We start from the raw sequence: 13,137 nt of genomic DNA on the forward strand, positions 1-13,137 counted from the left end.
CTTTTAAACACAGCGCAGATCACGTCCCTCCTCTGCTGGCCTCCCTGCTGCCCGAAGGAGGACATTCAAGCTCCTTGGCGTGGTGTTAAAGCCTTTTACAAACCATGCTAATCAAAGCCTCCAACTTGCCCACCAGCCACACTGTCAGCCTAAACTCCAGTCATACCAGGCACCGTTCCATGAGCACACACACCCCGACCTGCTGCTGCCAGCAGCTTGTGCTGCTTCCTCTGTCAGGAATGCTCTTGCGAATTGACAGTCTGCTCAGACTTCACTGCTCCTGTGCTGTTTCCCCTCCTGCCCTCTCGTCCTGGGCTCCCTCCTCTGAGATCCCTTGGCAGTTGTTTCCCGGCTGGTACGGTTCTGTCACACTGGTCCATGGGACTGTGCATGTAGGCTGGGTGGACTGAACTCTTTGAGCTTTGCTTTCATTTTAGCTGTTTCTCTTTTCTATCCAGGCTTCCTTCTCTAGAAAATCTTGTCTGATCTCTGAGTAAGCAGTAGTACCTCAGATAACCCTGGAAAATACATTCATTTTAAGTATTTCCAAACCTGCTTCCTTGTGAAAAATAAAATATCCTTCCTTTTGTTCTGTTTTTTTGTTAACCTTTGGTGAGGGGGAGGGTAAGTCTACATTGGCTACTTCTTAAAATTATTTGTGAAATTTTCTTGAAATAAGCACACACAGCCAAGTACTTTGGCCAAAGTAGCTTGTACCTTCTTAAAACTGCTTGATTGTATAATTTGGAAAATAATCACAAATACTGAATTATTGCTAATAAGTAGCTCATACTTTGTGGTTATATTAAAAGTTCCGATTTCTTAGCCACATTATTTATGTGAAATATTTAGTGTTTGAATTTAGTGTTTGTTGTACTTGAAGAAAAGAACATTTTAGATTACCTCTCTTTTTTTATTGTCTTTTATCCTCCTGGTCTTGGATTCTGGTGTTAAGCTAGCCCCTGGTAAAGGTTAACACTAGATTTCCCACTGATTCTTACTTGTTTTGAAAGATACCCACATGTAAACCGAGGGCAGAGTGAGTACCAACATGCCTACTTTGCAGGGTTCCAGCAGCAGATGAAGGCTTTCATGTGAAATTGAACAGATATTGTCCTCCAAAGACTCAAAAAGGGGCACATTAAAAGATTAAGAGTAATGCAGTCTTGGAGTAGCTATTAAATGTCTTTGGAAATCTTTAGGAAATAATCTCTTCTGTGTCTTAGATAATATCTTGTTTGAGGTAGACCAGACAACCTTTTAATACTTTGAGTCACTGATTATTTGCTATGCTAGCTTTGAACACTTTTTTTTTTTTTAATCGTTAGATCAACATGTTTTTTTTTGCCATTGCAGAGCCGGGTCAAAGTGAGAGGGAAGCGTAGACCACAGACCCGTGCGGCTCGGAGGTTGGCTGCCCAGGAGTCCAGTGAGGCTGAGGACGTGAGTGTCCTCAGAAGATCCATTGCACACTTGACAGATGGAGACATTTCACCAGGTGATCCTCAGCCACAGCCCAGGGCAGCTGGTGGACAAGACAGCTCTGAAGAGGCCATGGCAGCTGCCACTCCAGCTTGGGCAGGTGGTCCTGTGTCTGAAGTGGACAGAAGCCCCTTTGTGAAATCTCTGGGTCAGTCTCTTGAGGATGATCTTTTTGATCCTGGAGATATCTTCTCCAAAGGCACTGGATCTCAGTCCACAGGGAGAAGAAAAGCCAAGGCAAAGGCAGCAGAGAGCCTGGCCAACCCACCAGGGGGTAAAGAAAAGAGCCCCATGTTTCCTGCTCTAGGGGAGGCAGGCAGTGATGATGATCTGTTCCAGTCTGTTAAACCAAAACCAGCAAAGAAAACGAATCCTTTTCCCCTCTTGGAAGATGAGGATGATCTCTTTACAGATCAGAAAGGCAAGAAGAATGAGTCAAAATCCAACAGTCATCAGGATGTCATCTCAAAAGCACAAGATATTTTTGAGGTAATAGGACATAACCATACCTTTTGGGCCTGGTTCTATGTTAAGACAAATACTGGATTGGCTCATTTGAGCTGTACATTACAATAATCTTGTTTCATTGCTGCTTGCTATCTACTTGCTTAGTACTTATAATTAGGTCCTTTTGTTAGTAATTCTGAAATTTACTTAGAAGTTGTTTTTTGTTTTGTTTCACATGGAGGTGGTTCTTGGCTGGCCATAGCCACTGATAAAAATCTTGATTTTTTATCAAGCATGTTGCTGTAGTCCGCTTCCTTGGCATGTCTCTCTCTGACATACATAAAGTAGCCTCAGTACAGCTTAAGTGTTTAGCTTCTGGTTCTTGGGAAACAGGCCCTGGTTGGAGCGGACAACTTAGTGCAGGCAGGAAGGCTTTTAGTGCCACTCTCTTGGCCCTATTTATTGAGCATCTGGGTACTGGAGGCACAAAGTGAGCTAGACCAGTATGTTAGAGGCATTGGATACAGGCAGGGCAACAGGCAAATAAACTGTTTTCAGATAATGTTGAGTACCTTAAAGAAAATACGTCAGGGCAGTGGAATAGAGTGACGGATATATCGGGGTAGGAGCCACTCCTTCAGGTAGAACTGGTAGAGAAAGCCTCTCTATGGAGCTGGCACTTGAGCTGGGACTAGAAGAAAGGCAAGGACTGGGCCAGGCAGAGATCTGGATGGAGTAGGCCATTCCAGGCAGAGAGAGCAGGTCACGTGGCTGTCCCAGAATATGGTGGCAGTTTGCATTTCTACAATTTGATTTCAAAAATTGTTTTAATTGTTTTTTGGCTCAAAAAGGATGATATATTTGCTACAGAAGCAATCAGACCCTCACAAAAAACAAGAGACAAGGAAAGAACATTTGAATCCAGCTTGTTTGATGATAACATTGATATCTTTGCTGACCTAACTGTAAAACCAAAAGAAAAATCCAAAAAGAAAGTGGAAGCTAAGTCTATATTTGATGATGATATGGGTAAGTTGATTGTCTACATATGATACAGAGAATGATTACCATTCAGTGACTGTTATTTCCCTTGCTACCTTTGTGTGGGCCCTTTCTTGGAAAATACTCCCTAGTGGGTTTCCTTTGGCTTGCTATGTAATCCTGAGTTAGGCTGAGGATGGGTAAGTAAATGGACTACTTATTTCGGTGAGACAACTTTTTGCTCTGGTCTTCATCAAGGAATTTGAAAGAGCCCAGAATTTGACCTTTAGTATTAGTATGCCCCCTGCCAGTCATCTGTGATAACTCCGAACATTCTGATGTTATGGAAGGAGGGTCAGAAACTGGCCCACAGGCTGAAGTGGGCTGCGATGGCTGCCTCGGGTGTGGTGTGGTTGTTCGAGTCAGTTGTAACTGAAGAGTGGGTGTCAGCAGTTCAGAGAACGGAGGAGGGAGTGCAGGAGGAGAGCAGGATTATATATGAAAGCAGCTTGTAACTCAGACTTAAGGTCTCACCAGATATGTCTGTGTTTATAAACATGCTCATTTCTCCCCCGTGGTATAACATCTGCTTTATTAATGGGCAAGCCTAAGGCCTAATCTTACATGTGGCACTTCTGAGATGTCCTGTGTTAGTGGACAGGACTTGAGCTGAGGCTGAATATCTACCTTCTCCTCCTTCGCCTTTCTCCCCCAAATCTAGACCTTGGGGTTAAGTGCAGCTGCAGTGCCACATGGGGCCTATTCCTGGAGTGAGCCGTGTGCTTTGTCTCCACCTGCTTCCCCCCACAGGGGATGCAGAAGAGACTTCGTTTTGTTTTGCTTTTTTGATTACAACAAAAGTAACACATACCTGTTATAATAGATGAATACTCTCTGAGAAGTGTAAAATGTGAAACACAATCCCTAGAGGTAACCATTATTGAGAGTTCGGTGTGTATCCTGTCAACTGTGGTGATGTTAATAGAGCTCTGTATACATAGAAATGTATACATATTTTTTCCAAAATATGAATTTATTTTATGTGTTCTGTTCCTTTTTAGTCACTTAATGTCTTCCCATGTCAGTACATAGAGATCATTTCTGTGTTTTTAGTGGTTGTATGTATTCCTTCGTATTCAGCCATTAACATATTGAAGGTGATCTAGATTGTTGCCACGTTTTCTTTATTAAAAATAATGCCATGGTCTTTAACATTTGTGTATGCATATCTTTATGTACACATGCTAAAATGTAGGCTAGAACTCTAGCAGTAACATTACAGGTGAGTAAGATGAGTCATGAAACGCTAGAGGCAGTGAAACAACTAAACACGAATGTAGTCATAAAGACTTACATTTTTGGTATTGATGTGCCTCAGATAGGTGCATTTATTCTGAAAGAGCAGTACTCCTATGTTGGATTTCCCTTTGCTTATTTGTATTGCCCTTTCCTTTTAAAATCCAGTGGGAAGAGAGTGTAGAAGTAGGTATAATGCCACAGATAGTAAAGTCAGGGGCAGGATTGGAGTTCGGTTGTCCTTCCCTTTTTCCTCTTCTCCATGTGTACACACGTACTTTTGTAGCTGAGAAAATTGTGGTCAGACAGAACCTGTGACTTGTTTATAATCATAAAACTTAATTAGTAGCAAAGCCAGGACCATAGTGTTTTTGGTATCCCTTACTGTTACAAGTTGACTTGAGTGTTTGGTGATTTATGTGGATGTGTCTTAAAAGCATCTATTTTCTTGCCTAATCAGCAAATCTTTTTCTTTGTTTTTTTTTTTTTTTTCTTTTTTTTCTTTTTAAAGATGATATCTTCTCCTCTGGTATCCAGGCTAAGACAACCAAACCAAAAAGTCGATCTTCACAGGCAGCGCCTGAACCAAGATCTGAACAGAAGGCGTCCAACATATTTGATGATCCCTTGAACGCCTTTGGAGGCCAGTAGAGCATACAGGGTATCACATCTCACCCTTCAGCTACATCCTGGAGTTAATGATGCTGTCTTATGTACTCATTGTCTTAATGGAATTAGAAAAAGCAAATACTGAAACAGCTAGCTCACCTCTTTCTCACCCAATATACTTAATATTTTTCTGTCCTGGTTTTAATCATGCTTAATACTGCAAAACACAAATAAATATTTCACAGTGTTGTTTTTTTTTTTAAACTATATTTTTATTTAATAAGCCTTGCTGGGGCCACAGTATGACTTTGGGCATGTTGGAGAAGAAACCTCTATGTGTCTTTCATGAATGGGCAGGGAATTCCAGAGGAAGCAATGTCAGATGACCAGGAATATTCCTTTCATGGATTGAAGCCCTAGCTTAGAGCCTAGGCAGGTGATAGATGAAGGGGACGAGAGATTATATACTTCATGACTCTCTGAAGTAGGAGAGGAGGTTTCCTCTTATTCCACTGAATTCTGAAAATGCCTCTATAGGTTCATTAAGGCAAGGTTTGGCAAGCTGTGGCCCTCTGTTGTCTGTTTTTATAAATAAAGTTTTATTGGAACACAACCATACCCATTCATTTACATATTGTCTATGGCTGTTTTCACCCTACCTACAATGCCAGAGTTCGGTAGTTGTGACAGAGACTGGATGGCCCACAAAGCCTAAGAAACCTTCTGTCTGACCCTTTATAGAAACAGTTTTCTGATCCTTGCTCTACGGCATCCATTTGCATTCCTTTGGAGCTTTGCATTATTTTGTGAATGAGGCAGAATGAACCCAGAAATTGGAAGGAAAAGTACTGAGGATGGAAATGTACTTCTGTAGAGTGGCACTGTTCCATAGAACTCTGCACTGATGGGAATATTCTATAACTGTGTTGTCCAATGTGGTAGCTGCTAGCCACATGGATAGCTGACCCCTCCTCCAGTTTGTGTTTTCTTGTGCTGTGCCATGTTGGTGCTAAGTATTCGAACTGTACCTATGGCGGCCCGGTTGGTTTCACCGGTCCTGAAACCACTAAATTCTTCCTTTGGCGCTTTTTAAGATTGAACTTGGAATTGCTGATACAGAGTCAGAGATTTTGTACAGCTCTCACAGATTGGCCTTTTGTGCTGCTCTGCTCTGAGAGTGACTTCATGGCAAAAGAGGGTGCTTATACCTTCTGTTTCTTAGGTTACTTGTGTATATAGTTACCTGCACCTATGTCTGACTCAGTAGGCATTTGTTAAACATGTTGTTTTCCTTTGGGAACGATAATTCTCCTAATCCATCATTAGGATTGATTCCAGGAAATTCATGAGAAATTAGAGTTAGAAAATATGCAAATTGCTATTTTGAGAGGTGTGAAAGGGGGAAGGGATTTATACTTACTGGTCCTATGGTTGGCACTTTCCATGTTCTTTTATCCAGTCTCCATAAGTCTACCAGATAGGCAATGTCCTCATTTTACAGACGAGGCTAAAATCTGGACAATAGTGGAACAAGTTTGGCTTTTGTAGTGAGACCTAGATTTAAATCTGGTTCTAGAGCTGTTTGAGTGTAGGCAAATTATTTTTCCTTTCTTAGCTTCTGTCTCCTTTGTCAACTTTGTCAAGTGTTGAGTACCAACTTTGTAGGATTGTGATGGGAGAGAATATGCAACGACCCTTGTTGACTACATAGCAGTTGAAAAATGGTAGATGATGATGATGATGATGAAAAAGAATGATTTGATCAATATAACAGAGCTTCCGTGTTGGAATCCTAGGATACAAGCTCATCTGCCTGATTCCACAAAGTCTGTGATCTTAATTCTCCTGACTGAAGTGAGGAGGCAGGTTGAAAAACTAAATTTTTGATTCAGTATGATTCACTCCATCACAGGTACTATTTTTAGAATTTGTATACAAAGATGATAATATCTCTGTCCTTAAGGTGCTCCAATCTATTCAGTATTGGAGTTTAAGAAGGAACCAGGGTCAAGAGCCTGAAGATGTGTCTACCATAAACCCCAGTGTATGTTCAATATTGGATTGTGGAGATTAATTGGTGGGTGGGGTCTCAGAGGGGACATGAGAAAGGATAGGAGAGAGTAGATGTTGGGGTTCATCTTAGATTCATTCCTCTGACTCATGATGATGATGAAGCTGGATTGGGAGGGGGCTTACTGTTGTCATTTTGGTAATTCACCTAGTGAAATAGGCCTTTTTGGTTGGAAAATCTGTAAATGTTAGATTTAGAACGTGTGTGGGGAATGGAGAGAAAAAGTGGGGGCCCATTTCAGGTTCGAGGGTTTATGTTGTCATTGTGTACACTTGAGTTCAGCACCTTGGGAATTAGAGTAGACAAAAGAAGTGTGACTAGGTTTAACCTACTCTGAGATTTAACAACCCGGGGTGCCCACTCTCATGCCTGGCCTACATCTCTCAGGAATAAATAGAGGAGACCAAGAGAGGTAATTTGTTTTTGCCCTTGTTTTCACCCGCGTACAGCAATGGCCCGGTATTTCAGATGAGACCATTGAGGCCTTAACGTTAGGAAACAGTGAAGCACGGGAAAGGGGGATCTGTTAAGGGCTAGACGGCCCTGAAATGACCAGGAATGCAATGGGGTCTGAAGGGGACCCTCCTCACCCCAGCACTTGGGGCGCCTCTAAGAGCAACCTTAGGTGGCCTCTGGTGAGGTGCTATTCACACCGTCATTGGCCAGAGGCCAATACCGCCGCTCCCAGCAGGCCGTGCGGCAGGTACCCACTGTTAGTAATAAAGGGCCAACATCCGGGCCTCGCCTAACCGACACCCACCACCGAACGCAGAGGAGGCCCCGGCTCCCGAGCAACCGCCGGCGTCGGGCGGCCAGGCCCCGCCCCCGCCCCCGCCCGCCCCCTCGCTGATTGGAGGGCGACGTGAGCGCTGGCGAGCGATTGGTACACCGTGTCACAAAGGGGCGGGGGCGCGGCGCCCGCGGANCCGCTGAGCCGGGCCGCGCTGCCGCCGCTGTCCTCCGCGGGCCGGAGAGGAGCGCCGGCCGCTCGGCGCGGGGCAGCCGGGCCCCGCCCCCTCCGCCGCCGCTGCCCTGAGACCGGCGCGGCGCGTCGCCTTCCCCGAGGACGCCGCCTCCACTTTCCGTCCCTCCGCTGGCGCTGCGCGAGTGCCCCGCCCCGCCCCGTCGGACGGGTGCTCATCTGCCAGTCGTCGATTCTGACGCGGAGCCTGAGCACTGTCCTCCAGATCAGGCCCGTGCGTGTGGGTAGCCGGAGCTTATCCCGGAGGAGCACGGGCTGCGCAGGTGACCCGGGGGGCTTCGAGTGTGTATTGAAGGCTCGAGTAGACAGACGCTGGCTTTGAGGGATTTCCCAGACCCGCTAGAAAACTGTGGCCAGGCTAAAGTGTAGGGTACATATGCGTGAAGTGGTGGATAGACTTCTGTAGCTGGTGTTTAAAACGGGAATGTTTTCACATAATTAGTAAAAGCAGTTCATTAAAAGGCAGTGTTTTTAATGGTCGCATAACATTCTGGATCTCTTCATATTGGGGGAAAAGTTTAAAAGATAACTGCCCTCTGTGGCTAATATTCTTTACAACAGGATAAAGCCGATTCCTAGTGAAATTACTTATTTAGTGCTGTTTATGACTTACTTGTCTTTTAACTTCTCTCTCATCTTTGTGTATTTTTAGAACTTTTTAGAAGAAAGTAATGTTTTTGGGTATTGATTTAGGAATGTTTTTTGATGCCATTACTCCTAATAACTAAGTATGTTTTTTAAATTATTGGTAAAAATTCTGGAAGTATTTTTTTTCTCCAGCTGCCTCTTTCTTTGCTCTTGCTCTTGTATAATTCTTGCAACATTTTCCATCCTGTTTTTGAGTCTCCTTGCCCCTCGTTTTCCAACATCATAGGGTTCCGTAATATGCTTAGTGGAGAATGACCACACACCACTTTCAGAAGCTGTCAGTGGGCCCCGGTTTTTATATTGACTAGGTCTTTGACTTGCTGGAACTTTCATTTGTTCCTCTGCCATCATCTAGTCCTCCAGTCTGGCTTAACCAGATTTCACAGCCTCAATTTTTCCTCTCTTACTGTGTTTTCTACTGAGAAGTGTAGCTGTTTTTAAGAGGGATACATTTCAGTATTGAATTTGATTACCAACCTTGCTTCTTGTTGGGTTTTGGAGATTACTCCATTGATGAGGTGCCAAACTTTTGGTGGGTGTTTCAGTGCAATTTAGTGCTGCACTCTGTTGCTGTTTTTCTTTTAGCCCATAGTTGCTTTATCCATTCTTATTATGGATGAAGGACTTCCAAATCTGCCTGTTTACCTTTTCCCACCCCCGCTTGTTTATTATATTCAGGGTATTGTTGTGGAAGAGTACTGTGGTGAAGGAAACGCTCCTTATGTCTTCTGCTTCTAAATTCCTTGGGCAGGCACTGGTCACCCATGCCTTTATTTCAGCATTCCCGACCCCTGACTTCCATTGCTAGAGCTGCTGCTATGTAGGTAGGAGTGCTGTTGGCTTTGGGGAAACAGACACTAATTCTTTAGTACTTTAGTATCTTATTTGATGGAGCATGATGGGTATGTTTTTAAGAATCCACATGTTACCCAAAATCATATTATAAAAGCAGTTGTTTCAGTGAGGGGGAAAAAGAGGTTAGGGATTAACTTCATAAAAACTCATTTTTCCTACAGGCATTTCAATGTTTTAAAGATATGAAAAACCAAACCTGAGGAGGACAGCCATTTATTTGGCTTATATTTAGGAGTAATGGCCTTTTACCACTATCAACAGCAGTATTATTAGCATAGTACTTCGTATTGTTATATTTATTTATTTTTATTTATTTATTTATTTATTTATTTTTATTTTTAATGATTTTTTTTATTATATTATGTAAATCACCATACAGTACATCCCCGGATTCCTATGTAAAGTTCGATGCTTCATTAGTTGCGTATAACACCCAGTGCACCATGCAATACGTGCCCTCCTTACTACCCATCACCAGTCTATCCCATTCCCCCACCCCCTCCCCTCTGAAGTCTTCAGTTTGTTTCTCATAGTCCATAGTCTCTCATGTTTCATTCCCCCTTCTGATTACCCCCCTTTTCTTTATCCCTTTCTTCCCCTACCGATCATCCTAGTTCTTATGTTCCATAGATGAGAGAAATCATATGATAATTGTCTTTCTCTGCTTGACTTATTTCACTTAGCATTATCTCCTCCAGTGCCGTCCATGTTGCAGCAAATGTTGAGAATTCGTTCTTTCTGATAGCTGAGTAATATTCCATTGTATATATGGACCACAGCTTCTTAATCCAGTCATCTGTTGAAGGGCATCTCGGCTCCTTCCATGATTTGGCTATTGTGGACAATGCAGCTATGAACATTGGGGTGCATATGGCCCTTCTCTTTACTACGTCTGTATCTTTGGGGTAAACACCCAGTAGTGCAATGGCTGGGTCATAGGGTAGTTCAATTTTTAACTTTTTAAGGGACCTCCACACTGTTTTCCAGAGTGGCTGTACCAACTTGCATTCCCACCAACAATGTAGGAGGGATCCCCTTTCTCCACATCCTCTCCAACAATTGTTGTTTCTTGCCTTGTCTATCTTTGCCATTCTAACTGGCGTAAGGTGGTATCTCAGTGTGGTTTTGATTTGAATTTCCCTGATGGCTAATGATTTTGAACATTTTTTCATGTGTCTGTTAGCCATTTGTATGTCTTCATTGGAAAAGTGTCTGTTCATATCTTCTGCCCATTTTATGATTTGTTTATTTGTTTCTCGTGTATTGAGTTTGAGAAGTTCTTTGTAGATCTTGGATACCAGTCCTTTATCTGTGGTGTCCTTTGCAAATATATTCTCCCATTCCGTGGGCTGTCTCTTAGTTTTTTTGACTGTTTCCTTGGCTGTGCAGAAGCTCTTTATCCTGATAAAGTCCCATAAGTTCATTTTATCTTTTATTTCTCTTGCCTTTGGAGATGTGTCGTGAAAAAGGTTGCTCTGGCCGATGTCATAGAAGTTGTTGCCTATGTTCTCCTCTAGAATTTTGATGGATTCCTGTCTCACATTGAGGTCTTTCATCCATTTGGAGTTTATTTTTGTGTATGGTGTGAGAGAGTGGTCAAGTTTCATTCTTTTGCATGTAGCTGTCCAATTTTCCCAGCACCATTTATTGAAGAGACTGTCTTTTTTCCACCGGATGTTTTTTCCTGCTTTATCAAAGATTAGTTGCCCAAAGAGCCGAGGGTCCATTTCTGGGTTCTCTATTCTGTTCCATTGGTCGATGTGTCTGTTTTTGTGCCAGTACCATGCTGTCTTTGTGATCACAGCTTTGTAGTACAGCTCGAAATCCGGCATTGTGATGCCCCCAGCTTTGTTTTTCCTTTTCAACAGTTCCTTGGAGATTCGGGGCCTTTTCTGGTTCCATACAAATTTAAGGACTATTTGTTCCAGTTCTTTGAAAAATGTCCTCGGTATTTTGATCGGGATAGCATTGAAAGTGTAGATTGCTCTGGGTAGTATGGACATTTTAACTATGTTAATTCTTCCAATCCATGAGCATGGAATATTTTTCCATCTTTTTATGTCTTCCTCAATATCTTTCAAAAGTGATCTATAGTTTCTAGCATATAGGTCCTTTACGTCTCTGGTTAAGTTAATTCCAAGGTAACGCATGGTTTTTGGTGTTATTGTAAATGGGATGGATTCCCTAATTTCTCTTTCTTCAGTCTCGTTATTCGTGTATAGAAATGCAACTGATTTCTGGGCATTGATTTTGTATCCTGCCACCTTACTGAATTGTTCTATAACTTCTAATAGTTTGGGAGTGGATTCCTTTGGGTTTTCCATATAGAGTATCATGTCATCTGCAAAGAGAGACAGTTTGACTTCTTCTTTGCCGATTTGGATACCTTTGATCCCTTTTTGTCTTCTGATTGCTGTTGCAAGGACTTCTAGTACTATGTTGAATAATAGTGGCGAGAGTGGGCATCCTTGTCGTGTTCCTGATCTTAAGGGAAAGGCTTCCAGCTTTTCCCCATTGAGAATAATGCTTGCAGTAGGCTTTTCATAGATGGCTTTTATGAGATTGAGAAATGTACCCTCTATTCCTACACTCTGAAGGGTTTTAATCAGGAAAGGATGCTGTATTTTGTCAAATGCTTTTTCTGCATCAATTGAGAGGATCATATGGTTCTTGAGTCTTTTCTTGTTGATATGATGTATCACATTGATTGATTTGCGAGTGTTGAACCATGCTTGCATCCCAGGTATGAATCCCACTTGGTCATGATGGATAATCCTTTTAATGTACTGTTGGATTCTATTAGCAAGGATCTTGTTGAGGATTTTGGCATCCATATTCATTAGAGAAATCGGTCTGTAATTCTCCTTTTTGAGGGGGTCTTTGCCTGGTTTGGGGATCAAGGTAATATTAGCCTCATAGAATGAGTTTGGTAGCTTTCCTTCTGTTTCTATTTTTTGAAATAGCTTTAGGAGAATAGGTATTATTTCTTCTTTGAATGTTTGGTAGAATTCCCCAGGAAAACCGTCTGGGCCTGGAGTTTTATTATTTGGAAGGTTGTTTATCACTGACTCAATTTCTTCATAGTTAATTGGCCTATTTAAGAAATCTATTTCTTCCTGTTTCAGTCTTGGTAGTTTATAGGTTTCCAGGAAGGCCTCCATCTCTTCCAGATTGTTTAGTTTTTTGGCATATAGCTGTTGATAAAAGTTTCTAATAATCCTTGCAATTTCAATGGTGCTGGTCGTGACCTCTCCCTTTTCAGTCATAATTTTAATAATCTCAGTCCTTTCTCTTTGTTTTTGGACAAGTTTTGCCAGTGGTCTATCAATTTTATGGATTCTCTCAAAGAACCAGCTTCTAGTCCTGTTGATCTGCTCTACTGTGGTTCTGGTCTCTAATTCATTGATTTCTGCTCTAATCTTGGTCAACTCCTTCCTTGTCAGTGGGTTAGGCCTGTCCCTCTGTTGCTGTTCCAGTTTCTTGAGGTGAGAATATAGAAACTGCATTTTAGATTTTTCTATTCTTTTGAGTGAGGCTTGGATGGCTATGTATTTCCCCCTTAGGACTGCCTTTGCAGTATCCCATAGGTTTTGGACCGTTGTGTATTCATTCTCGTTGGTCTCCATAAATTGTTTAATTTGTTTTTTGATTTCCTGGTTTATCGAGTCATTCTTGAGCAGGATGGTTCTTAGCCTCCAAGTGTTTGAGTTTCTTCCAGGTTTTTCCTTGTGGTTGAGTTCCAATTTCAGAGCGTTGTGGTCTGAGA

At 42.3% G+C, this 13,137-nt stretch overlaps 2 protein-coding genes across 5 annotated transcripts in view; both read left to right on the forward strand.

The window, feature by feature from the left end:
• LOC100475173 (WASH complex subunit 2-like) overlaps positions 1 to 5,079 on the forward strand; it is a 51,718-nt gene extending 46,639 nt beyond the window's left edge. For all 3 annotated transcript variants that reach the window (XM_002926239.4, XM_002926240.4, XM_011233622.3), the window contains 3 exons: positions 1,357 to 1,971; positions 2,781 to 2,958; positions 4,718 to 5,079. In XM_002926239.4, coding sequence (XP_002926285.2) covers positions 1,357 to 1,971; positions 2,781 to 2,958; positions 4,718 to 4,857 — 933 coding nt within the window. In that variant the 3' untranslated portion in view covers positions 4,858 to 5,079. The remainder of the gene's footprint in view (positions 1 to 1,356; positions 1,972 to 2,780; positions 2,959 to 4,717) is intronic.
• A 2,720-nt stretch (positions 5,080 to 7,799) lies between these two features.
• The window catches only part of ZFAND4 (zinc finger AN1-type containing 4), an 82,525-nt gene continuing 77,187 nt past the window's right edge, over positions 7,800 to 13,137 (forward strand). For both annotated transcript variants that reach the window (XM_019806994.2, XM_011233624.3), the window contains exon 1: positions 7,800 to 8,131. The gene's annotated coding sequence lies outside the window, so the exon portion shown is untranslated. The remainder of the gene's footprint in view (positions 8,132 to 13,137) is intronic.

This window comes from Ailuropoda melanoleuca, chromosome 6, assembly GCF_002007445.2.
Source record: "Ailuropoda melanoleuca isolate Jingjing chromosome 6, ASM200744v2, whole genome shotgun sequence".
Taxonomy (NCBI): Eukaryota; Metazoa; Chordata; class Mammalia; order Carnivora; family Ursidae; genus Ailuropoda; species Ailuropoda melanoleuca.